General features: G+C 40.6%; 1 protein-coding gene and 1 long non-coding RNA gene across 30 annotated transcripts in view; one reads left to right on the top strand and one right to left on the bottom strand.

Moving 5' to 3' along the window:
* The window catches only part of HUWE1 (HECT, UBA and WWE domain containing E3 ubiquitin protein ligase 1), a 157,358-nt gene extending 156,537 nt beyond the window's left edge, over positions 1–821 (top strand). For 27 of the 28 annotated variants that reach the window (XM_059883355.1, XM_005228212.4, XM_010821990.4 and 24 more), the window contains one exon: positions 161–789. In XM_059883355.1, coding sequence (XP_059739338.1) covers positions 161–263 — 103 coding nt within the window. In that variant the 3' untranslated portion in view covers positions 264–789. Of the gene's footprint in view, positions 1–160 lie in introns of all 28 variants that reach the window. The other variant, NM_001110004.1, reaches the window with a different exon arrangement.
* LOC107132071 (uncharacterized) overlaps positions 431–27,742 on the bottom strand; it is a 77,961-nt gene continuing 50,649 nt past the window's right edge. Inside the window, exons 3-4 of one of the 2 annotated variants that reach the window (XR_009493571.1) lie at positions 25,594–25,704; positions 431–1,344 (exon numbers count right to left, since the gene is read on the bottom strand). This is a non-coding gene — a long non-coding RNA (uncharacterized lncRNA). Of the gene's footprint in view, positions 22,862–25,593; positions 25,705–27,742 lie in introns of both variants that reach the window. The other variant, XR_001495622.3, reaches the window with a different exon arrangement.

Below are 27,742 nucleotides of genomic sequence, written 5' to 3'. Positions count from 1 at the left end.
TTATATTTTAGGTGCCTGGTAGCCAGTAGTGGGACTGAGAAGGACAGACAAGGCTAGGACAAGATTGGGAGTGTACAGGCAGAAATCAGGTGGGCACCATGGGAACACAGGGATTTGGTTATCATCTTTTATCACGAATTGATGTGTCTTCTTTCCCTAGTTTTAATCAGCTGGACCTGCCTGCCTATGAGAGCTTTGAGAAGCTCCGCCACATGCTACTATTGGCCATCCAGGAGTGCTCTGAAGGCTTTGGGCTGGCCTAAAAAGGGCCACACCCACTACTGTAGGGTTTTTTTTTTACCATTGTTGGACCTGGTAAAGGGGGAACCGAAAACAAAAAAGAACCAGAAAGAAATGTCAAAAACCAATAAATGAGATCCACCAACTCACCATGTGTGTGTCCCAGCTGCCCCAGCGCATACCCGTTCCCCCTTTGCTGCTCATCCTCTCTTCCGGCTCCCTTTTCCTCACCTCCTCTCCCCATTCCATGCCGTCCATGATCCCCCACCCCATGTGTTAAAAAGGCAAGTAGCCTTTACAGGGACCTGTTTGTCCCAACTGTTTGAACAGTGTGCTCCTCAGATTCTGTGTTCAGAAGGATTTGCTGCATTGAGACTTGAAACCTTTGGATAGGGGAAAAAATTATATATATATATATTTTTTTGTTCTGTTTGCAATTCTTAATTTGTGCTTGGAATGTGTTGATGTGCACAGCTAATGATTCAATGCGAGACAAGATTGGCGTCTGTGTTGTGGAGGTTTCAAATAAAGAGCACTCTTCATAACTCACTTTTCACAATGGAGTTTTTTTCAAGTTTAAAAAGAAATAAGCACCTCTTGAACACATTCTAGATGGCTGGAGAACAAATCCAAATGGACTCTCCAGAAAGCCATTTTTGTTACCACACTGGTGCATCCTCCTCCTTCAGGGTCATCAGGAACTGAGGGGATCTTTTTCAGAATGGCATCTACACTTGGGAGTGGTGATGGTGTTAGAGATTGTAGCTAAGGACAAAGCACCGCCTTGCTCTAGGGGAACAAACCAGCAGGTTTTAAGAGAATTCTCTCAACCCAACCGAAGGTTCTATATCCTGAGCCTTTGTAACAGTTTCAAGTCTGGAGCTCAGTTTAAAATTTTGATTTCATTTATTAATGTTTTAGTTTACTTCTAACAAATTTTAATAAATAATTTGACTGGCTCCCCAGAACAGTCTTTGCATCCTTTTTGATTTTGTTTTGCATTTTCTTGTCAGATCTGTTCACAGATCGACAAATAGTCTCTTGTGGGTTTTTTTTACTCCATCCAGCACTTAAAGTTGATCTAAGAACTTTGATGGTTCCAGCCTTCAAAGATAAAAGTAATAAAAGTTTAGTAAACTCAGTGGTACTGGCTTTGTGTGGTTTTTCTCATTCTCTAAGGCTCTACTTCTTAAAAATTTTTCCCTTGACCATGTCCCAGAGTGTGGATCTAGGAAAGCAGTAGTGTGTGTGTTCTTAACCTGATCCCTTGGTCTTGATGCGAATAGCTGCTAGTCTTTCTTTTTCCTTCCGGCATTCACACTTGCCTGTTCCTGGCCCTCCTGACTACTGAGAGGACAGATGAATCCACCCTCCACCCTCCTATTGAGCTTCTAGTCAAGAGGAGGAAACAGATCATTCTGTGTCAAGATGTTGGAAGGGGGATCTCTGGGTACACAGAGCAGAGCAGAAGTGTCTGGTCTAGCCTGGGAGATCAGGAAAGGCTTTCTGTTGTCGGTGGCACTTGGGTTGAATCATAAGGCTGTGTGAGAGTGAAAATTGAGGAGAGGGTAATCAGGGTCAACACAGTAGGAGTTCCATTGATAGGGCAAGGCTTGAGTGAAGAGATGAGGCTGGGAGTCCAGCAGGGCTTTTAAATGAGTGGATGAGCAGAAATACAGTAGAAATGATCAATATACTTAGGAATCAGTTCTAAAAAAAATCAAAGTAAAATAAAACTGACCATTTAAATTTGGGTTGGGAGTTGGGTGTGGAAGTTGGGAGTACAGATGGAATAATCCTGAAGGAAATAAATGAATCTAACTCAATGATATAACCACAATAACCTAATGTGACTGAGTATGATTTGTCTTTTGGATATGCTTACGGTGTGATATTCATCATCTCAGTGTCAAAAGAGAAAAAAACTTGACAGTAGATGGTAACTTTTAAAGGTAAAGATACTACCTTGATAAGGTAGCCTCAGACTAACAGCCAACATCATACTGCAAGCATAAAGTGGTCGGTTATCACCAACACGGTTCTGCAAGTTCTAACCATTCCATAAGGCAGAAAACAAAGCTGTTGAAGAGAAAGTATTTTGCTAAACCAAGAGAATCAAAGTTACTAGAACTTAAGTGAGTCCAGCAAGAGGCCTGGTTATAATGAACAAAACAGTTCATGTAAGTATTTGTGTCTGAGGCTCCTCTGTCCAGGGATCTTCCCGACCCAGGGATCCAATATGGGTCTCTGGTATTGTAGGCGATCTCCTGCATTGCAGGTTGATTAGACTGAGCCACAAGGGAAGCCCTTGTCCAACAAGTATAAATAAATAATATGCTAAATTGCTATACAATAGTAAAAATGTATCCACATATATCAATGTACACAATCTCAAAGATAAAAAAATATACCTGCCTGTTTAAAACTTTAAAAACAATACTACATGCATGTGTACCAAGAACATGAAAAGCCATATCCACATGTATGGAAGCCCATGCATAAGTATGACAATACTGCATAATGTTCAGGATAAGCTGTGGGGGACAAAAGGCAGCTGGGAAGAGGTGTTTATCCAGAGGGCTTAAACTAAATGTTTTTATTAGCTTGGTGGTACTAGGTACATGGGTATTCCTTCAGTCAGTTCAGTCGCTCAGTCATGTCCAACTCTGTGAACCCATGGACTGCAACACGCCAGGCTTCTCTATCCATCAGCAACTCTGATGGCCACCAACTTCTCTGTCCACCAACTCCTAGAGCTTACTCAAACTCATGTCCATTGAGTCGGTGATGCCATCCAACCATCTCATCCTCTGTTGTCCTTCTACTCCTGCCCTCAATCTTTCCCAGCATCAGGGTCTTTTCAAATGAGTCAGCTCTTCACATCAGGTGGCCAAAGTATTGGAGTTTCAGCTTCAGCATCAGTTCTTCCAATGAATATTCAGGACTGATTTCCTTTAGGATTGACGGGTTTGATCTCCTTGCTATCCAAGGGACTCACAAGTGTCTTCACCACCACAGTTCAAAAGCATCAATTCTTCAGTGCTCAACGTCCTTTATAGTCCAACTCTCACATCCATACGTGACTACTGGAAAAACCACGGCTTTGACTAGATAGACCTTTGTCAGCAAAGTAACGTCTGTTTTTTAATATGTGGTCTAGGTTGGTCATAGCTTTTCTTGCAGGGAGCAGGCGTCTTTTAATTTCATGGCTGCAGTCACCATCTGCAGTGATTTTGGAGCCCAAGAAAATAAAGTCTGTCACTGTTTCCCCATCTATTTTCCATGAAGGGATGGGACAGGATGCCATGACCTTAGTTTTTTTTAATATTAAATTTTAAGCCAGCTTTTTCACTATGCTCTTTCACTTTTATCAAGAGGCTCTTTAGTTCTTCCTCGCTTTATGCCATAAGGGTGGTGTCATCTGCGTATCTGAGGTTATTGATATTTCTCCCAGCAATCTTGATTCCAGCTTGTGCTTCATCCAGCCCAGCATTTCCCATGATGTACTCTGCATATAAGTTAAATAAGCAGGGTGACAATATTCAGCCTTGACATACTTCTTTCCCAATTTGGAACCAGTCTGTATTCCATGTCCAGTTCTAACTGTTGCTTCTTGACCTGCATATAGATTTATTAGGAGGCAGATAATGTGGTCTGGTATTCCCATCTCTTGAAGAATTTTCCACAGTTTGTTGTGATCTACACAGTCAAAGGCTTTGGCATAATCAATAAAGCAGAAGTAGATGTTTTTCTGGAATTCTCTTGCTTTTTTGATGATCTAACGGATGTTGGCAATTTGATCTCTGGTTCCTAAGAGATCAATATAAGGTATTCCTTATAATGTTATAATATTTATAACTTTTCTTCACCTGAGATATTTCATAATAAGTTTTTTTGAGATGGATAATTTATTAAATTTCACAATGCAGTTGAAACAGGTATCAGGGGACTCAATAACAGGCCTAAGTCTATGTGAAGGCTAACAGCTGCTTTCATGATATGATTAAACATGTCTCTTGCCCCTTAATAATTCCCTTCACTGATGTGTGTGTTATAATTACTACTGGTTATCACCTTATTAAAATAGTCTTCTTGGACTTCCCTGGTGGTTCAGTGGTGAAGAATCTGTCTGCCAATGCAGGAGACCCAGGTTCCATCCCTGTCTGGGAGGATCCCACATGCCAAGGAGCAACTCAGCCTATGTGCCTCAACTATTGAGTCTGTGTTCTAGAGCCCAGGAGCCTCAACCACCGAGCCCACACACCCTAGAGCCCATGCTCCACAACAAGAGAAAACACTGCAACAAGGAGCCCAGGCACCACAACTAGAGAGTAGCCCTGACTCACCACAGCTAGAGAAAAAATAGTCCTCTTACAGATAGACCTTACAGATATCTTAGAGAGATCATTCAATGTTGGGCAAGTTTTCAAGTAAAAAGAGTGCTATTAATAATTAGGCTGTGGGATTTCCCTGTAGACTCAGTGGTTAAAACTTCATGCTTCCATTTCATGGGGCGTGGGTTTGATTCCTGGTTGGGGAACTAAGGTCCCATATGCCACACAGCACAGACACACACAAAAAAGAAAATTCTGCTGGGCCACAGCACAAACAAAGCCAGATAAATTGGAGTGTATGTCTCTATACTTAGGAGACATATGTCTTGGCTGGAGAAACAATTACCCAACATAAACATTTTTATTGGCGCTTACTATGTGCTGACAACATTGTGAAGTCTCTACTTTAGGGAAAGGAGCAGGTGTTGGGAAAGTATAGAGGGCGTTGGGTACACAAAGAGACGCTATAGGCAGGGGTAGCAGGAATAAACATTTTCTCAAGTACAAGCAATGACCAGTTAGAAAACAACAGGAAATAGATTCCCTTCATAATAGTAAAAAAGAATACCTAGGAATAACCTTAACCAGTGTTTGGGACTCATGTGAAAAAGAAAACTGCAAAACTCTTGTGAGAGGCATAAAAAGAGGTAACTGAGCAGGTTACTGTGTTTATTTGCATAAAAAAAACCAAGTATAGCTGGCCTTAAGACTTTGCTGACATGCTAAGCAAGGTGGGAGTTGAAATGAGCAGATTTGACAGAGAATGGCTTCAAGCCATGAATATTGTCTGCTGTGGTCTACTATAAAGACAAAATGAAGCACCAAGAGCCAGTTGGGGAAGAAATAGTTTTGTCAGTGTTAAATTTGGGAAACTTGCTTAAGTATTGGAAAGGGGAGAAATAGAAAGTTTGCTCTGTGGGTCACACAAATTCCAAATGGAAGATTCAAGCATGAAAAACATGAACTTATTTTTTGGGGGGAAATAACAACTAATCTGGAATATAGAAAATCTAACACAAAAAACTAAAAAAGACATTATTAATGGAAAAGACTTACATTTGACTACTAAAATGTCGGCAACACCACAAACAATTAAAAAGCAATGGCAATCTAGGAAAAAATACATCTCTAACCATCTATGACACTATATACATATATATACACATATATATATATATATAATTTACAAATCACTAAGAGAAAAACTGCCAAACAGAAAAACATTCAAGGATATGAAAAGGCAATTCACAAAAGAAGAAATACAAATGAGCACTCAGCATATATAATTGTTTTTGTTTCTATGATAATTATTATCTCTGCAACAAAGACACCAATAAAAGCACAATAAAAACCACTTCTCAAATTGAAATACATACAAGTGTGACTCTTGCCTTCTGAGAAAGCCCACACTGTCTGTGGAATGTGTTTCTCTCTAATTCCATTTCTTACCCATTACTTTGTCTCTCGCTGAATTCTTTGTGCTGAGACACAAAGAATCTGAGCCAAGATCAGACACCAGAATTTAGGCTTCCAGTTCAAGATGGCGGAGTAGGACATGTGCTCATCTCCTCCTGTGAGAGCACCAAAATTGCAACTAGATGTTCAATAACCACCAACACAAGGAAACTAGAACCCACCAAAAATAAGATACCCCATGTCCAAAGACAAGAAGCCACAACAAGATAGTAGGAGAGATGCAATCACAATAAAATCAAATCCCATACCTGCCAGGTGAGCGACCCACAAACTGGAGAACAACAATACCAAAGATGTTCTCCATCTGTTGTGAAGGTTCTGAGCCTCATGTCAGGCTTCCTAGCCTGGAGATCCAACAAAGGGACTGGGAATCCCCAGGGAATCAGACCTTGAAGACCAGCAGAATTTGATTATAGGACTTCCATAGACACTGCTCTTGGAAGGCACAAAGTCTTGCACCCACCAAGACCCAGGGGGAAGGAGCCATGATCCCACAAGAGACTGAACCAGACCTATCTACTAGTGTTGGAAGGTCTCCTGTGGAGGTGTTGGTTGGCGGGGGCTCACCGTAGGGACGGGGGCACTGGAAGCAGCAGTCCTGGAAGATACCCCTTGGCATAAGTTCTCTCAAAGGTTGACATTAACCTTCCCATAAGCATGCCAGCTGCAACGGACCATGCAGAAGCGTGGCCAAAAGGAGCTACCCCTCGCCCAAGGTCAGGGGCAGCCACCGAGTGTGCCAGGCTGAGATGGCACAGGAGCAACCTAGAGGAGCTACCCCATGCCCAAGGTCAGGGAAGGTGGCCAAGAGGAGCAACCCCATATTCAAGGTCAGGAGGGGTGGCCGTGAGAAGATACCCCTCATCCAAGGTAAGGAGCAGCAGCTGCGCTTTGCTGGAGCAGCCATGAAGGGATACCCCACGTCCAAGGTAAGAGAAACCCAAGTAAGATGGTAGGTGTTGTGAGAGGGCATCAGAAGGCAGACACACTGAAACCATCATCACAGAAAACTAGCCAATCTGATCACATGGACCACAGCCTCATCTAACTCAATGAAACAGAGCCATGCCGTGTGGGGCCACCCAAGACGGGTGGGTCATGGTGGAGTGGTCTGACAGAATGTGGTCCACTGGAGAAGGGAATGGCAAACCACTTCAGTATTCTTGCCTTAAGAACCCCATGAACAGTATGAAAAGGCAAAAAGATACGACACTGAAAGAGGAACTCCCCAGGTTAGTAGGTGCCCAATAAGCTACTGGAGATCAGTGGAGAAATAACTCCAGAAAGAATGAAGGGATGAAGCCAAAGCAAAAATAATACCCAGCTAAGGATGTGACTGGTGATAGAAGCAAGGTCCAATGCTGTCAAGAGCAATATTGCATAGGAACCTGGAATGTCAGGTCCATGAATCAAGGCAAATTGGAAGTGGTCAAACAGGAGATGGCAAGAATGAACGTCGACATTCTAGGAATCAGTGAACTAAAATGGACTGGAATGGGTGAATTTAACTCAGATGACCATTACATCCACTACTGTGAGCAGGAACCCCTTAGAAGAAATGGAGTAGCCATCATGGTCAACAAAAGAGTCCAAAATGCAGTACTTGGATGCAATCTCAAAAACGACAGAATGATCTCTGTTCGTTTCCAAAGCAAACCATTCAATATCATGGTAATCCAAGCCTATGACCCAACCGGTAATACTGAAGAAGCTGAACGGTTCTATGAAGACCTAAAAGAACTTTTAGAACTAACACCCAAAAAAGATGTCCTTTATATTATAGGGGACTGGAATGCAGAAGTAGGAAGTCAAGAAACACCTGGAGTAACAGGCAAATTTGGCTTTGGAGTACAGAATGAAGCAGGGCAAAGGCTAATAAGAGTTCTGCCAAGAGAACGCACTGGTCACAGCAAACACCCTCTTCCAACAGCACAAGAGAAGACTCTACACATGGACATCACCAGATGGACGACACCAAAATCAGATTGACTATATTTTTTGGAGCCAAAGATGGAGAAGCTCTATACAGTCAGCAAAAACAAGACTGGGAGCTCACTGTGGCTCAGATCATGAACTCCTTATTGCCAAATTCAGACTTAAATTGAAGAAAGTAGGGAAAACCATTAGACCATTCAGGTATGACCTAGTCAAATCCCTTATGATTATACAGTGGAAGTGAGAAATAGATTTAAGGGACTAGATCTGATAGACAGAGTGCCTGATGAACTATGGATGGAGGTTCGTGACATTGTACAGGAAACAGGGATCAAGACCATCACCATGGAAAAGAAATGCAAAAAAGCAAAATGGCTGTCTGAGGAGGCCTTACAAATAGCTGTGAAAAGAAGAGAAGTGAAAAGTAAAGGAGAAAAGGAAAGATATAAGCATCTGAATGCAGAGTTCCAAAGAATAGCAAGAAGAGATAAGAAAGCCTTCCTCAGCGATCAATGCAAAGAAATAGAGGAAAACAACAGAATGGGAAAGACTAGAGATCTCTTCAAGAAAATTAGAGATACCAAGGGAACATTTCATGCAAAGATGGGCTCGATAAAGGACTGAAATGGTATGGACCTAACAGAAGCAGAAGATATTAAGAAGAGGTGGCCAGAATACACAGAAGAATTGTACAAAAAAGATCTTCATGACCCAGATAATCACGACGGTGTGATCACTCACCTAGAGCCATACATCCCAGAATGTGAAGTCAAGTGGGCCTTAGAAAGCATCACTATGAACAAAGCTAGTGGAGGTAATGGAATTCCAGTTGAGCTATTTCAAATCCTGAAAGATGATGCTGTGAAAGTGCTACACTCAATATGCCAGCAAATTTGGAAAACTCAGCAATGGCCACAGGACTGGAAAAGGTCAGTTTTCATTCCAATCCCAAAAAAAGGCAATGCCAAAGAATGCTCAAACTACCACACAATTGCACTCATCTCACACACTAGTAAAGTAATGCTCAAAATTCAGCCAGGCTTCACCAGTACGTGAACCGTGAACTTCCAGATGTTCAAGCTGGTTTCAGAAAAGGCAGAGAAACCAGAGATCAAATTGCCAACATCCGCTGGATCATGGAAAAAGCAAGAGAGCTCCAGAAAAACATCTATTTCTGCCCTATTGACTATGCCAAAGCCTTTGACTGTGTGGATCACAATAAACTATGGAAAATTCTGAAAGAGATGGGAATACCAGACCACCTGTCCTGCTTCTTGAGAAACCTATATGACCAACCTAGATAGCATATTAAAAAGCAGAGACATAACTTTGCCAACAAAGGTGTGTCTAGTCAAGGCTATGGTTTTTCCCGTGGTCATGATGGATGTGAGAGTTGGACTGTGAAGAAAGCTGAGCGCCAAAGAATTGATGCTTTTGAACTGTGGTGTTGGAGAAGACTCTTGAGAGTCCCTTGGACTGAAAGGAGGTCCAACCAGTCCATCCTAAAGGAGATAAGTCCTGGGTGTTCACTGGAATGAATGATGCTAAAGCTGAAACTCCAATACTTTGGCCACCTCATGAGAAAAGTTGACTCATTGGAAAAGACCCTGATGCTCGGAGGGATTGGGGGCAGGAGGAGAAGGGGACGACAGAGGATGAGATGGCTAGATGGCATCACAGACTCGATGGACATGAGTTTGAGTGAACTCCAGGAGTTGGTGATGGACAGGGAGGCCTGGCGTGATGCAATTCATGGGGTCACAAAGAGTAGGACACAAGGACTGCAGCCTTCCAGGCTCCTCCATCCACGGGATTTTCCAGGCAAGAGTACTGAAGTGGGGTGCCATTGCCTTCTCCGAATCATATCTGAACACAGACAAAATATAAACAACAAAAGTTAACCAAACATCCCCTATCCTGATTAATACGAGTGGCTGCTATTTTTTTAACCAATTACAGTTTCAGTCTCTCTCTAGTCTGCCCACTCTATAGAGATGTATTAGTATACCCAATTATACACTTACCCCCCCGCCCACTTCTGGATAATATTGAATCTAGAGTAAAACATCACTTCCTTAAACTGTTCCCAAACCACCTAACACAAGCCCAAATTCTATGATACATCTTTTCTTTTACTGAGAGAACTCATAGTCCCCCATGCTGGGCATTCTCCTCACTACCAACTTGCTTGACTAAGGACAAGTCTGTGCCCACGGCCTTTGGCTACAGAGGTGCTGACACTATGAAGACTCTTAAAACATACATAGTAAAGTGTCAAATAGTATCTATCCTATACTTCAGTCAATTTTTTTTAATATTCACAAGATGGAAACTGGCAGCCCAAACTTTCTGAATTGCAGACATGATACGGTGCATGTCTCAAGCATGCCTGTGTGTGTGCGCTAATGGGAATGACTTGGGGTGGACACAGCTTCTTCACGTCCCACGGGAACCACTACTCCTCATACCCTCCTGCCTTGTTTACTCATTCAAAAAAACATTTATTGAATACCTACTGTGTGTGAGTTTGGGGATGCAGCAGTGAACATATCAGACATAAAGCCCTGCCATCAAGAAGCTGATATTCTAATGAAGAAGGAAGACAATAACAAATATGCTAGAGAGTGAGTAATATGTTTTTTCCTCTAAAGAAAAATAAGTTAAATAAGTAGAGTGACAATATACAACCTTGATGTACTCCTTTCCCAATTTGGAACCAGTCCATTGTTCCATGTCTGGATCTAACTGTTGCTTCTTGACCTGCATACAGATTTCTCAGGAAGCAGGTAAGGTGGTCTGGTATTCCCATCTCTAAGAATTTTTCAGCTTGGGAAGTCTCACCCACTGAGCGGACACACTGCCTAGGACCCTTTCTCAACTGGGACTCTAGATGTGCTGTGACTCAGGACTTCCCAGTGCTGTTTAAGTCTGGATGTTGATCAAAACCCAATTTGGTGAGGTATCCTCTGTTCTTTCTATTTCTCTTTTCTTTTAATATATTGAAAGTAAGCTAGATAATTCTCTAATAAATGTTCATATTATTTATTTGTATATAATGAGTGGCTTATTTTGTTAACAAATCCCTTGAACCTGAGGTGAAAGCGAAAACTTTCAGCAAAGCATTAATTGGCGCTGTGAGCAGGATCTGTGAGACAAAATGCCATTCTTTAAGAAGGATGAGATGAAGGTTGATGAAGTTTTTATTCCCAGATGGGAAGATTCACTTTATTGCTCTTTAGCTAATGAATAGGACGTATTCATTGAATTGTGTGAGAATTGGAACTTTCAATTAAAGCAGGTTGAACCTTTAAAAGTTATTAAATGTTTCTGGTTTGTGCTGATTGAAAAAGGTTAAGAATGTGCTGTGCTAGGTGAGAGGCTGGATCCTCCTCTCTGCCTACGGTAAAGCACATAAAGCTAATTGAAAATTGTCTGAAGAAAAGTTGGACTTGGAAAAAGAATTATGCGATTTGTGAGGATGATAGTCCATGTTACAATGCCAAAATTATATTTTAGTTGATCAAATCTTCACTTTTTAGGTTGGCTCTCCCTTGAGCTGGCCCACAGCTTCTCTCTCCTTTATTTGTCCTTTTGCTGCCTTACACCCCATCCCCATCTGCCTCTGTCTCCCTCTCCATCAGCTAATCCCTTTCTAACTTCCCCTATCTCTCAGGAAGTGAAAGTGAATGAAAGTCGCTCAGTTGTGTCCAACTCTTTGAGACCCCATGGACTACACAGTCCATGGAATTCTCCAGGCCAGAATAGCGGAGTGGATAGCCGTTCCCTTCTCCAGGGGATCTTCTCAATTCAGGGATCGAACCTAGGTCTCCTGCAAAGCAGGCAGATTGTTTACCCGCTAAACTACCAGGGAAGCCCTTAGAGGAAAGGGGGAAACTAGCTTCCCCCACTCCTTCCCAACTCTAGCAAGTTTGTTTCTGCTCCTGTTATTACAGTCAATTTGAGTACTATTTGGTCTGTATTTTAACTATGAAACTATGACTAGAGAAAGGAAAGATGACTTTTTTGACACAAGGTGGCCATGATATTCTTTAGACTCCAGAAAAAACTGGTTAAAATGAAATTTTGTTTTCCTTTGAAACTGCAAAACCGGTTCTTCTTACATATGCAATTAAAAACAGCTAGCTTGTTAAAAGGGAGAAGGCAATGGCACCCCACTCCAGTACTGTTGCCTGGAAAATCCCATGGATAGAGGAGCCTGGTAGGCTTCAGTCCATGGGGTCGCTAAGAGTCGGACACGACTGAGCGACTTCACTTCCACTTTCCACTTTCATGCATTGGAGAAGGAAATGGCAACCCACTCCAGTGTTCTTGCCTGGAGAATCCCAGGGACAGAGAAGCCTGGTAGGCTGCAGTCCGTGGGGTCGCACAGAGTCGGACACGACTGAAGCAACTTGGCAGGCAGCTTGTTAAAAAGGCCCGCCTAGGAAAAAGCTTGAAGTCAACCTTTGCCAGGGCTTCCCTGGTAAGTATCTGCCTGCAATGCCAGAAACCTGGTTAGATCCCTGCGTTGGGAAGAGTCCCTGGAGGATCCCATGGACAGAGGAGCCTGGTGGGCTACAGTCCATGCGGTCCCAAAGAGTTGGAGACAACTGAAACGATTTAGCACAGCACACAAGCTTTGCCACGTCCTTGAAATACAGAGTCCAATTTGTCTGAGACCTCAGCCTTGGGCAAATTAGAATTTCAAGCCAAGAAAAAATAAAAGGAAAGAGCAAAGAGTCAGAGACATTTTAAATCTCAAATGGAAAACTATGAGATCTCTGTCTGGATTTATCTATGTCTCAATGTGTCTTTGTTTTTGGATAATATGAGGTTAATTTGTAAATGCGCTCTATTCAATTGGCTTAAAGAAAAGTAAGCACTTATGAATCAAACAATTACAAGAGAAATTAACCTAAATGAATTTCAAGTTCACATGAACTGGGAAATATTCAATATTAAATATCTAGTATTAATGCTTGTTTGCTAATCTAATTAAGACATGTCTTGAGTCATCAACATTGTGTAATACTTTTATTATGCCTAGGTTTAATGTAAGCTAAATTTGTCAATAAGGAGAGTAACTCAAGTGAAGAAACTTTAAAAATATATATATATATAAACGGGACAAGAGCTTTTAGATAATTAAGAATAATTATACTAATAATTATACTTTAGGAATGTCTGTCTAAAATAGTCTCTCCAGATTGGGGTAACTTGAATTTCTAGGGTTGTGCTAAACTAAGTGATGAAAGTTTATTGAATAGCTAGGTCATTTCCAAATAAAATAAGATTTTGAACATTAATTACTAAATGCTAACTTCCTCTTAGAGAGAAACTAAAGAGATTTTGGACTATTAATAAATATGCTTGGTGCCACTCTGAGATGTTCTCTATAAGAAAGCAAATGTTTTTAGAAATTATCATTGGTATATATGTTCACCAATCTACAGAATGCTAATATAAAGGACAGTTCATAGTTGCTTAAGGAAAACAAGATGTGTTTTAAGTAAAAAAAAAAAGTATGAGAAACGAAATTGCATTTTATCAAGAAAAAAGAAAGTAGATCTGACTTACAGGTGGCTGTTTCTAAATAAACAAAGTAATTTAAAAAAAGAGAGAGACAGGTTTTATGGAGAGTGGACCCCACGAAAATAGTTTTGTACATAATACAAGTTATCTTGAGATGTTGAACTGCCTTTGATAATGGATTTTAAGTTTCTTTACCTGTGAAGTGATCTGTTCTATGTTTATCTTTGAAATCTTTTTGTTAACTTTGGCTAAGAGAGTACCTGTTTTTTCACAATGACCTATATGATCCTATCTGACTGTTATAAACCCTGTTGATATTTTTGGCAAAATACCCTAAAATTAAATTCTAATGAAGTTCTTTTGACCTCTAGCCAACTTTGGGATGTTTCACTAGGCCCCAAAACATCCCTAAGAGAAGTACTAAACTACATGGGTTCATTTGACATGTTAAATTACATGGGAAGTATTGTCGGAGGAGTGACAAATCTTCTCAGGTTATATGTATGGTTGATGTTACTAATATAGGTATCCTAAAAATTATGTGGAATTCATAAAGATCTGATATCTCCTGATTAAATGTTGTTAATTATAATTCTAATTATCATATTAAAGTGTTACATGTCACAGCAATGACCAGGTTGCTTTGTCAACTGCAATATAATAGATTTTAAACATGCCTTCTATGGTTTCACTCTCATGCCTTTAGAAGAATACTGCTAGGTCTTCAAGACTTATGGAAAAGACTTTCTAAGATTAACCAGATAAACAAATTTTGTTATTAACAGTAAGGTGGTACCAGACTGGAATTGGTTTTCTCTCTCTGTTAAGAGAACAAAGTTTTCTTAGAATGCAACTTCTGATAACAGATTGTGAATTTCTTTGCCTTTAAGTGATTTATATTTGTTTTAAAAATCTTTTGTTACTTTGGTAAAGTAAATAAGTATTATTTCATAATGATCTATAAAGATTATGGTACATGTAGATAAAGCTCCTTCTGTTCTACAAAATTGACCCCTCACTGTCAAACTATTGCTATCCTGATGTCCTTAAAAACATGACAATAGTCTACTCCTAAATTGGGGAATGTAAAATGGGTAAGCTATAGCTGTAAATCAGTCTGGGCTATGGGAAATCCAAGATGGCCACCTGACTTTTCCTGGCTCCCTGACAAACCTCATTTTTATTTGATGGGTTAAAGCCCTTACAATGAAAAATGTTTATGTTTCATTCTAGTTTTGTTATTCACTTCTGAAATAGTTCCTTCTTGTTATGTTGTATTGTTAAGATTTTAATTAAGTTGTTAAAAGGACACTTTGTTTCTAAAGCTTATTCAGTAGTCAGCCTTTGAATAAATATCAAATGCTTCATTATGTACAACCAGGAGATTAATACCTGGATATAATCATTTAACTAAGTTAGATGACCTGGGGTATATTGGGCTATACCTGATGAAAGTTCTTGACTTAAATTCTAGCTTATGACCTTACTAACAACTGCTAGCTATATTATTTTCTATGTTGCCTGTTTCAGAAAATTGTTGTCTCTTGTATTACCAAATATGTGACTGAGCCACTGATAAAATGATATATATAGCTCCATAATTGCCAACAAAGGTCCGTCTAGTCAAGGCTATGGTTTTTCCTGTGGTCATGTATGGATGTGAGAGTTGGACTGTGAAGAAGGCTGAGCGCCGAAGAATTGATGCTTTTGAACTGTGGTGTTGGAGAAGACTCTTGAGAGTCCCTTGGACTGCAAGGAGATCCAACCAGTCCATTCTGAAGGAGATCAGCCCTGGGATTTCTTTGGAATGAATGATGCTAAAGCTGAAACTCCAGTACTTTGGCCACCTCATGTGAAGAGTTGACTCATTGGAAAAGACTCTGATGCTGGGAGGGATTGGGGGCAGGAGGAGAAGGGGACGACAGAGGATGAGATGGCTGGATGGCATCACTGACTCGATGGACGTGAGTCTGAGTGAACTCCAGGAGTTGGTGATGGACAGGGAGGCCTGGCGTGCTGCGATTCATGGGGTCACAAAGAGTCGGACACGACTGAGTGACTGATCTGATCTGATCTGATGAGATCAATGACTGTAATAATGTAACTCTAGATATGGGAAGAAGCAACAAGAGGGTATATTTTCCTGGACCAAGAGGTTAGTAAGACAGGAATGGTCCAGAGACTTTTGTTATTCACAGGGCCAATGGCACCCCACTCCAGTACTCTTGCCTGGAAAATCCCATGGATGGAGGAGCCTAGTAGGCTGCAGTCCATGGGGTCGCTAAGAGTCAGACACGACTGAGCAACTTCACTTTCATTTTTCACTTTCATGCATTGGAGAAGGAAATGGCAACCCACTCCAGTGTTCTTGCCTGGAGAATCCCAGGGATGGGGGAGCCTGGTGGGCTGCCATTTATGGGGTCGCACAGAGTCGGACACGACTGAAGTGACTTAGCAGCAGCAGCGGTCCAGTAAGAACACACTGAATGGCCCATCAATGGAATCTTCGCTAGACCTGGAAATGAGCCTTTCCAGCCCCATGGGACACAATGGCCATGAAATGCCCCCAAAGCATGGTCAAATCTGTGGCTGTGAAGGAGCCTGCTGACTGGAAACTGGCACTTGCAGACTGCCTCTGCTAAGATTAAATCTGGCCAGCTGTAGAGCTGCTGAACTTCAATACTCCCTGAAAGGAATTCAGGGTAGATGTCAGAAATCAGGCACTCACACTGTACTCTGGAAAAATGGACAAAACAGGCCTTCAGATAGTCAGATGTTTTCAGGTAAAGATTTTTTTTTTTATGAGCCCAAATTCTTGCATCTTCTCATACCTAGAGAAATACTGACATCATAGGCCAATGTCTGGCCCTGGTTCTCCTAACTAACCTTTCTTCTAGACACCTTGACAACTCTTCTACTTTTATGCATCTTTAACCCTCTTGTTAAGTTTCTTTCTTCGAGAATACAGCAAATGGATCTCCAAATGGTAATACAAGAATATCACCTAGCTAACACGGAAGACAATTTCACCTGCCCTACTGTTGGCCAATAGAAGCATAAACTTCTATCATAGACTCTTGCAAAGGTGGTTAAATTATCTAGACTTTGATAACTACACCCATTTACTGACAGACTGTGACAAGGCTACGGAAGGACTGCTGTATGGACCACCTTCTCAAGTTTGAGAACTCTGGTTACTGGAACACTCCATCAATTACTGTGAGTGAGTGACTGACTGACAGTTGCTCAGTTGTGTCTGATTCTTTGCAACCCCACGGACCTTAGCCTGCCAGGCGCCTCTGTCCATGGAATTCTCCAGGCAAGCATACTGGAGTGGGTTGCCATTCCCTTCTCCAGGGGATCTTCTCAACCCAGGGATCAAACCCAGGTCACCTACAATGCAGGCAAATTCTTTACCGTCTGAGTCACTAGGGAAGCCCATTCAATTTCAAGGAGTGGATTGTTTTACTAAAACCTACAGTATGTTCTACATTGTTACTTACAGAATTAATAAGACTGCTTGTGTTCTTTTGCCTTGTTCCTATGTTCTTCAGTCTAAACAATCCTGGGACCGACAGGGAAATTCAATAAACAGTCTTGTTTAGGCTTCAGAGACAAAGCAGAGCAGGCCTCTGACCTTGCTTCTAACCTGCCTGGATACTGCTCTGACTAGGAGTGACTGTAAGGGACTGACTGCTATGAGTGTAAGACTTGTAGCACCCTAGATAAGATGGGGGAGGAATCTTGAGATTGTTGAGCCCCTGGATGGGGCCTGGCCAACCAAGCCCCAGGTGTAGCAACATTCCAAGTTTTACAAGACAAAACAAACAGTATAAACATAAAACCAGGCTTGCAGTTCGGTCACAGATTGATGATGGTATCAGTTTGCGTCCATCCTGGGATTATAAGCAGGGACCCAGTCTTTGAAGTCTCACCCACTGAGCTGCCTTGGGAACCTTTCCCAATTGGGAATCCAGATGTGCTGTGACTTGGGACTTCCCAGCACTGTTTAAGTCTGGATATTGGTCAAAAAACAACTTGGTGATGTAGTCTCTGCTCTTTCTATTTCTCTTTTCTTCTAATGTTAGTATATTGAAAGTAGCTAGATAATTCTCTAATATATATTTGTATTATTTATTTGTAAAAAAAATTTTTTTTCAGTTTATTGTGAGCCACACAGTCAAAGGCTTTCAAGTAGTCAATGAAGCAGAAATAAATGTTTTTCTGGAATTCTCTTGCTTTTTCTGTGATCCAACAGATGTTGGCAATTTGATCTCTGGTTCCTCTGCCTTTTCCAGCTTGTACATCTGGAAGTTCTCAGTTCATGTACTGTTGAAGCCTAGGTTGAAGGATTTTGAACATTACCTTGCTAGCATGTGAAATGAGCACAACTGTGTGGTAGTTTCACCATTCTTTGGCAATGCCCTTCTTTGGGATTGGAATGAAAACTGACCTTTTCCAGTCCTGTGGCCACTGCTGAGCTTTCCAAATTTGCTGACATATTTCATGCAGCACTTAAACAGCATCATCTTTTAGGATTTTAAATAGCTCAGTTGGAATTCCATCACTTCTATCAGCTTTGTTCATAGTAATGCTTCCTAAGGTCCATTTGACTTCACACTCCAGGATGTCTGGCTCTAAGTGAGTTACCACACCACTGTGGTTATCCAGGTCATTAAGACCTTTTTTGTACAGTTCTTCTATGTATTCTTGCCACCTCTTCTTAATATTTTCTGCTTCTGCTAGTTACTTACTGTTTCTGTCCTTTATTGTGCACATCTTTGCATGAAATGTCCCTTGGTATCTCTAATTGTCTTGAAGAGATCTCTAGTCTTTCCCATTCTGTTGTTTTCCTCTATTTCTTTGCATTGTTAAGAAGGCTTTCTTATCTCTCCTTGTTATTCTTTGGAACTCTGCATTCAGATGGGTATATCTTTCCTTTTCTCCGTTGCCCTTTGCTTCTCTTCTTTTCTCAGCTCTTTGTAAAGCCTCCTCAGACAGCCACTTTGCCTTCTTGCACTTCTTTTTCTTGGGGATAGTTTTGGTCACCGCCTCCTGTACAATGTTATGAACCTCCGTCCATAGATCTTCAGGCACTCTGTCTATCAGATCTAATCCCTTGAATCTATTTGTCACTTCCACTGTATAATCGTAAGGGATTTGATTTAGGTCATACCTGAATGGCCAAGTAGTTTTCCCTACTTTCTTCAATTAGCCACAGTCAGCTCCAGGTCTCATTTTTGCTGGCTGAATAGATCTTCTCCATCTTTGGCTGCAAAGAATATAATCAGTCTGATTTTGACATTGACCATCTGGTTATGTCCATGTGTAGAGTCTTCTCTTGTGTTACTGGAAGAGGATGTTTGCTATGACCAGTGTGTTCTCTCGGCAAAACTCTGTTAGCCTTTGCCCTGCTTCATTTTGTACTCCAAGGCCAAACTTGCCTGTTACTCCAGGTATCTCTTGACTTCCTACTTTTGCATTCCAATCCCCTATGATGAAAAAGGACATCTTTTTTTGCTGTTAGTTCTAGAAGGTCTTGTAGGTGGTCACAGAACCATCTGACTTCAGCTTCTTCAGCATTAGTGGTTGGGGCATAGTCTTGGATTACTGTGATGTTGAATGGTTTGCCTTGGAAACAAACCAAGATCATTCTATCATTTTTGAGACCCTGCTTATTTACTTTATATGCAGAGAACATCATACAAAATGTCAGGCTGGATGAATCACAAGGAGAAATATCAATAACAGATACAAAGATGATACCACTGTAATTGCAGAAAGCAAAGAGGAACTAAAGAGCCTCTTGATGAAGGTGAAAGAAGAGAGTGAAAAAGCTGGCTTAAAACTCAACATTCCAAAAACTAAGATCATGGCATCCGGTCCCTTCACTTCATGGCAAATAGATGGAGAAAAAGTGGAAACAGTGACAGATTTTATTTTCTTGGGCTCCAAAATCACTGCCGATGGTGACTGCAGCCATGAAATTAAAAGACACTTGCTCCTTGGAAGAAAAGCTATGACCAACCTAGACAGCATATTAAAAGGTAGAGACATCACTTTGTTGACAAATGTCTGTATAGTCAAAGCCATGGTTTTCCCAGTGGTCATGTATGGATGTGAGAGTTGGACCATAAAGAAGGCTGAGCACCAAAGAATAGATGCTTTCGAATTGTGGTGTTGGAGAAGACTCTTGAGAGTTCCTTGGACAGCAAGGAGATCAAATCAGTCCATCCTAAAGGAAATCAACCCCTGAATATTCATTGGAAGGACTTATGCTGAAGCTGAAGCTCCAATACTTTGGCCACCTGATGTGAAGAGCCGACTCATTGGAAAAGACTCTGATCCTGGGAAAGATTGAGGGCAGAAGGAGAAGGCGGGAACAGAAGATGAAATGGTTGGATGGTATCACTGACTCAATGGACATGAGTTTGACCAGACTCCAGACGATAGTGAAGGACAGGGAAGCCTGGCATGCTGCAGTCCATGGGGTTGCAAAGAGTCAGACAGGACTTAGTAACTGAACAACAACAAAGAAATATAAACCAAAACAAAAGAATAGAGTTGAAAGGTCACATAATTTAGCCAGGGTAGTCAGAGGAAGGCCTCTCTGAAGTGGTGATATTTGACCTTGAAAGATCTGCTTGGAAGAAGCGAAGGTATAAGCCATTAAGGGAGCTCAAGGAAGAGTATTCCCAATAGAATGAAGTTCCTCAGAAAAACTAAAAATAGAACTACCATATGATTCAGCAACTCTACTTCTGAGTATTCATCCAAAGAAAATGGAAACACTAATTCAAAAAGATACATTCACTGGTGGTCCAGTGGTTAAGAATCATCCTTGCAATGCAAAGGACACTGGTTCAACCCCTGGTCCAGGAAGATCCTACATGCCACACAGCAACTAAGCCCTTGCACCACAACTAGTGAAGCGTGCGTGCCTAGAGCCTGTGTTCCGCAACAAGAAAAGCACCACAATAAGAAGCCATACACTGCAATGAAGAGTTATCCCCCACTCACCACAACCAGAGAAAGCCCATGCACAGCAATGATGACCCACCAAAGTCAAATAAATAATCTTTAAAAAAAAAAAAAAAAGATACATATGTCACAATGTTCATAGAAGCACTATTTACAATAGCCAGGACACGGAAGCAACCTAAGTGTCCATCAACAGATGAATGAATAAAGATGAATGAATAAAGATGTATATGGTACACATATACAATGGAATGGTACTCAGTCATAAAAAAGAACAAAATAGTGCCATTTTCAGCAACATGGTGAGACCTAGAGGGTATAATGCTAAGTGAAATAAATGAAAGAGAAAGGTGAACATCATGTGATTTTACTTATACGTAGAATCTCAAACACAAAACAGACAAGCAAACAAAAAACAGAAACAGACTTCCCTGGCAGTCCAGGGGTTAAGACACCACACTTCCACTGCAGGGGACACAGGTTCCCCTGGTGGGGCAACTAAGATCCCACATACCATGTGATACAGCCAAAAAACAACAACAACCAAAAAAAAAAAAAAAAGATACAGGGAGCAAACTGGTGGTTGCCAGAGGGAAGTAGGATGGGGGGCTTAGGCAAAATAGCTAAAGGTGTTTAAGAGGTACAAATTTCAAGTTACAAAATAAGTCATAGGGAACTAATGTACAACATGGGAAATATACTCAATAATACTGTACAGTGACAGATGGTAACTAGACTTAATGTGGTGGTCATTTTGTAATGTATAAAAATATTGCATCATGTTGTATGCCTGAAACTAATATTGTATGTCAATATAATTTAATAAAAAAGGAAAAGAAAGTGTTCCAGGCTGAGGGAACAGCCAGTGTGACTCTAGGGAGGTGAGTGATGTCAAGCATGGTAGGAGTTGAGATCAGGAAGGCAGACAGGGGCCAGATCTGGATCTTTTACTCTGAGTAAAGTTGGAACTACCAAAGGGTACTATGCAGAGAAGATGTGATGTGAGACCTCTTCAGTGGCTCCTTGGAGAGTGGGTGAGAGGGGCCAGCGTGGAGGCCAGGAAAGCCCCAAAAAGCTGTTGCTGCCTTCTTCCAGGTAGGACACTGGAAAGAGTCCTTAATAGGCTTATGTATGCATGGGGGCAAGATATAAGGTGTTGTTAAGGGAGGGTATAGGTAACTGGGGGCCTGAGGGGGAGCCAGAGTGTCACATTGATGCTTGAAGTTTTTATCTGTATTGTAACTAATTTTTTTTTTTTTTTTTTTGGCTGTGTGGCTTGCAGCTTGTGGGCTCTTAGTTCTTGACCGGGGATTGAACCTGGGTCCTTGGCAGTGAAAGCTCGGGGTCCTAACCAATGGACCACCAGGAAATTCTCTATCTGTATCTTTATTAATGTGGTGGTGGTGGTGGTATCGGTGGGGCAGCGGTAGCATTTTCACTGTCTGTTTTTCATTGTGAGCATGTATTTTTACAATTAAAAATAAACAGCCTAGGGAATTCCCTGGTGGTCCAGTGGTTACAACTTGGTGCTCTCACTGCCAGGGGCTGGGGTTCAGTCCTTGGTCAGGGAATTAAGATCCCGCAGTGAACCAACAAGGACCTACTGCAGAGCACAGGGAACTCTGTTCAATATTCTGTAATAACCTAAATGGGAAAAGAATTTGAAAAAGAACATATACAGGTATATGAGTAACTGATTCACTCTGCTGTACACCTGAAACTAACATAACATTGTTAATCAACTATACTCCAATACAGTATAAAATTAAAATAAAATAAACAGCCTAGCATCTGGTGGGAGAGCAGCCTGAGGGCCAGGCCCCATGAACTCAGCCAGAGACACAGCCCCAGGTAAGCAGACATCAGGGAGGGAAGGAGGGAAGAAGGGAAGGAAGGAGGGAACCATTGAAAGCATCCCCTCCGTATGATATCACTTATATGTGGAAACTAAAATATGACACAAATGAATGTATCTACAAAAGAGAAATAGACTCACACACATAGAGAACAGACTTGTGGTTGCCAAGGGGAAAAGGGGATCAAGGAGGGATGGAGTTGGAGTTTGGGGTTAGCAGATGCAAACCAGTATATAGACAGTGGACAAACAACACAGTCCTACTACATAGCACAGGGAAGTATATTCAATATTCTGTGATAAACCATAATGGAAAATCATATCTCAAAAGAATATATATATAAATATATATATAACTGAATCACTTTGCTATAAGCAGAAATTAACACAACATTGTAAATCAAGTATATTTCAATTTAAAAAGAAAGGATGAGGGAGTTCCCTGGTGGTCCAGCAGTTAGGATTCAGCATAGCTCCAGGTTCAATCCTTGGTCTGGGAACTAAGATCCTGCAAGCCACATGGCATAGCCAAAAAAAAAAGAATGAAATTAGTTGTAGTTTTATGTAGGTGCCCTTTATCAGGTTAAAGAAGCCCCTAAATTCCTAAATTTCTACGAGATTCCTTTTTGTTTCTTTTTTATTTTATCAGAAATGGATGTTGGATTTTATCAAACACTTCACTGGCATCAGTTGAGCTGATCACATGGTTTTCCTTTATTAATTCATTAATATGATGAATTATACTGATTGGTTTTCAAGTGCTAAACCAACCTTACATTCCTGGGATTAAAACCCACTTGGTCATTACGTATCATCCTTTTCATATATTGTGTTGGATTTGATTTGGTAGAATTTTGTTAAAAACTCATCTATATGTGGTTTTTTTTTTTTTCAGCTTTATTGAGGTATAATTGACAAATAAAATTATCATGTATTTAAAGTCCTACAACATGATTTTATATCTATATACATCGTGAAAGGATCCCCATAACTGTCTACTCCTGTTTTTTTGAAGTAACACTGATTTGCAACATTATATAATTTTCATGTGTACAACATTACAATTAGACTTCTGTATACTCTAGAGCATGCTCACCACCAAAAGTCTAGTTTCTATCCAGCACCATAGCACTGATGCCCATTACCCATTTCTCCCTATCCCCATACCTGTTCCCCTCTGGTAACCACCAATCTGTACTCTATACCTAGTTTGTTTTTGTTTTGCTTGTTTGTTTTTTAAAATATTCCACATATGAGTGAAATCATACAAATATCTTTCTCCATCTGACTTATTTCACTTAGCATAATGCCCTCATTCATCCTGTTGCAAATGGCAAGATTTCATTCTTTTTTAAGGTTGAGTAGTATTTTATTGTGTGTGTGTGTATGTGTATATACACAGATACAGATATAGATAAAGAGAGAGAGAAAGCATCTTTTTACTCATTCGTGTATCTGTGTTTATGACGGATATTTGATTTGTAGTTTTCTTTTTTAATAGACTTTATTTTTAGAGCAATTTTATATTCATAGCAAAACTGAGAGAAAAGTACAGAGATTTTCCGTATACCCCCTGCCCCCACACATGCATAGCCTCCCCCATTAACAACATCCTGCACCACTGATGAACCTACATTAGCACATCATAATCACTCAGTTCACAGATTACATTAGAGTTCGCTCTTGGTATTGTACACTCCATAATATGCATCCATTACAGTATCATACAAAGTATTTTTGCTTCTCTAAAAATTCTCTGTGCTCTGCCTATTTATCCCTCACCCCTTCCCCCTAGTCCCTGGCAACCACTATCTTTTTATTGTCTCCAGAGTTTTGCCTTTTCCAGAATGTCATGTATTTGGAATCATACCTATTCAGATCAGCTTCTTTAACTTAGTATATACATTTAAGGTTCCTCCCTGTTTTTTCATGGCTTGATAGCTCATTTCTATTTAGCACTTAATAGTATTTCATTGTCTGGATGTACCAGAGTTTATAGATCCCTTCACCCACTGAAGGACATATTGGTTGCTTCCAAGTTTTGGTAATTATGAATAAGGCAGTTATAGACATCCACATGCAGGTTTTTGTATAGACATAAGTTGTCTTTGTATACAGACATAAATTCTTTGTATATTTTGGATAATATTCCTTTACCAAATAGCTCTTTTTCAAATATTTTCTCCCAGTTTGTGACTGATCTTCTCATTCTCCTCACTGTCTTTCACAGAGCAGAACTTTTTAATCTCAAAGAAGTTCAGCTTATCAATTCTTTCTTACATTGATCATGTATTTGGTGTTGTAGTTAAAAAGTCATTGCCAAACCCAAGGTTGTCTAGATTTTTCTCCTATAGTATTTTCTAGTGAAGAGGAAAAGTTAAATTTTTACATAACCTCCTGCTCCTTCTGCCTCTGTAACTCAGCTTGCTCCTTGAAAAGTCTGGATCAAAGGTCACGTAGTCTCAGAAAGTGGGGACTTACAATACTAGGAACTGGAGCTTATTCACCCTTGTTCTGCTTTTTGGATCTGCCCAGCCCCTGCAAACCTGCTTAATCATGCCTGTCCGTGTAAAGGTCAGGCATCCGCCTCTCCATCTTGACTGCTGTTCCCGTGCTTGCGCAAAACCCCTTAGTTTAAACCAGCTTATTACCAGCTAGTGTTGCCCACTATAGTCTGTCTATAAAAACTCTGTAACCCCTTTGTTCCGGGCTCAGAGCTTGGAGTGTTAACTCCTCTGGGCCTGCCGGCGTAATAAACCTAAGATCTCCAACTCTCCAAGTGTGATGCTTGGTTTCTCGATTACTGGTTTCTGCAACACTAGGAGTTCTATAGTTTTGCATTTTACATGTGGGTCTGAGTTAATTTTTGTGAAGGGTGTAAGTTCTGTGTCTAGATTGCTTTTCTTGGCATGTGGATGTCCAGTTGTTTCAGTACCATTTATTTTATTGTGATAAGAACTCTTTAACTTAAGATCTACTCTGTTAACAAATTCTTAAGTGTACAAATTATTATTGCTAACTATATAGATACAATGTTGCACAGTATCTCTCTAAAGATTATTCATCTTGCTTGACTGAGACTTAACACCCATTGAATAGTAACTCCCCATTTCCCTCTCACCCCAGCCCTTGACAACTACCATTCCATTCTTTGACTCTATGAATTTGACTACTTAAGATACCTCATATGAGTAGATTCATGCAGTATTTTTCCTACTGTGACTGGCATATTTCACTTACCATAATGTCCTCAGAGTTCATCCCTGTTGTTGCATATTGCAATTTTCATATTTTTAAAGGCTGAACAGTATTCCACTATATGTATACACCATGTTTTCTTCATCCATTCACCTGTCAATGGACATTTAGGTTGTTTAGACATCTTGGTTATTGTGAATAGTGCTGCAATCAACATAGGAGTGTTCATATCTCTTTGAGACACTGTTTTCAATTCTTTTGGATAAATAACCAAAAGTGGGATTCTTGGATCCTATGATAGTTCTATTTTTAATTTTTGAGAACCTGCCATACTGTTTTTCCATAGTAGTTATACTATTTTGCATCCCCACCAACAGTGTGCAAAGGTTATAATTTCTCCCTACTCTCACCAACACTTTTGTTGTCCTTGTTATTGTTTTTGAAAATAGCCATCCTAACAGGTGTCAACAGCCTGTTGAAAAGACTGTCTTTGTCTCATTGTTATTACCTTTGCTCCTTTGTCAAAGATCAGTTGACCACATATATGTGGGTCTATTTCTGGGCTCTCCCCTCTGTTCCACTGATCTATTTGTCTATTCTTTGGCCAATACCACACTGTCTTAAATACTAAGTTTTATAGTAAGTCTTAAAATCAGGTAACATCAGTACTCCAAATCTGTTCTTCTCTATCAATATTGACTGGGCTATACTAGATCTTTTGCCTCTCCATTTTACATTTTAGAATCAGTTTGTTTGATATCCATAAAATAACTTCCAGGGATTTCTTTGTCTGGTTTTGATATAAGATTAGAGTAATATTGGACTTCTCTGGTGGTTCAGATGGTAAAGAATCTGCCTGCAATGAGGGAGATCTGGGTTTGATCCCCAGGTCAGGAAGATCCCCTGGAGGAGGGCATGGCAACCCACTCCAGTATTCTTGCCTGGGAACTCCAATGAACAGAAGAGCCTGGTGTGCTACAGTCCAAGGGGTCACAAAGACTCAGACACAACAGACTGCCTAACACTTTCACTTTTTTTCATTCAGGGTAAATATTGAACTCATAGAATATTTCAGGAAGTATGCCCTCCTTGTAGTAGGCAGAATTCTAATACAGCTTCCAAGATTCCCAGCTCCTGATGTACATATACTTTCTCTCAGTTATTTAATTAAACATGAATCTAGTTACTAAAAAAAAACAAGAGAATTCCAGAAAAACATCTACTTCTGCTTCATTGACTAAGTTAAAGCCTTTGACTGTGTGGATCACAACAAACTGTGGAAAATTCTTCAAGAGATGGGAATACCATACCACCTTACCTGCCTTCTGAGAAACCTGTATGCAGGTCAAAAAGCAACAATTAGAACCAGATATGAAACAACGACCTGGTTCAAAATTGGGAAAGGAGTATGTCAAGGCTGTATATTGTCACCCTGCTTATTTAATTTATATGCCGAATACATCATATGAAATGTCAGGCTGGATGAAGCACAAGCTGGAATCAAGACTGCCAGGAGAAATATCAATAACCTCAGATATGCAGATGATACAACTCTAATGGCAGAAATTGAAGAGAAACTAAAGAGCCTCTTGATGAAAGTGAAAGAGGAGAGTGAAAAAGATGGCTGAAAACTCAACATTTAAAAAACTAAGATCATGGTATCCAGTCCCATCACTTCATGGCAAATAGACGTGGAAAAAGTGGAAACAGTGAGAGACTTTATTTTCTTGGGCTCCAAAATCACTGCCGATGGTGGCTTCAGCCACGAAATTAAAATAAAAGACGCTTGCTCCTTGGAAGAAAAGCTATGACAAACCTAGACAGCGTATTAAGAAGCAGAGACATCACTTTGCCAACAAAGGTCTGTCTAGTCAAAGCCATGGTTTTTCCAGTAGTCATGTATGGATGTGAGAGTTAGACCATAAAGAAGGCTGAGCACTGAAGAATTGATGCTTTTGAACTGTGGTGTTGGAGAAGACTCTTGAGAGTCCCTTGAACTCCAGGAGTTGGTGATGGACAGGGAGGCCTGGCGTGCTGCAATTCATGGGGTCGCAAAGAGTCAGACACGACTGAGCGACTGAACTGAACTGCACTGAACTGGACTGCAAGAAGATCAAACCAGTCAATCCTAAAGGAAATCAGTCCTGAATATTCATTGGAAGGATTGATGCTGAAGTTGAAGCTCCAATAC

The sequence above is a fragment of the Bos taurus genome, chromosome X (assembly GCF_002263795.3).
Source record: "Bos taurus isolate L1 Dominette 01449 registration number 42190680 breed Hereford chromosome X, ARS-UCD2.0, whole genome shotgun sequence".
In the NCBI taxonomy this organism is placed as follows: domain Eukaryota; kingdom Metazoa; phylum Chordata; class Mammalia; order Artiodactyla; family Bovidae; genus Bos; species Bos taurus.
The sequence above is the reverse complement of the archived record's forward strand: the minus strand, read 5'-3'. Positions and strand labels throughout refer to the sequence as shown.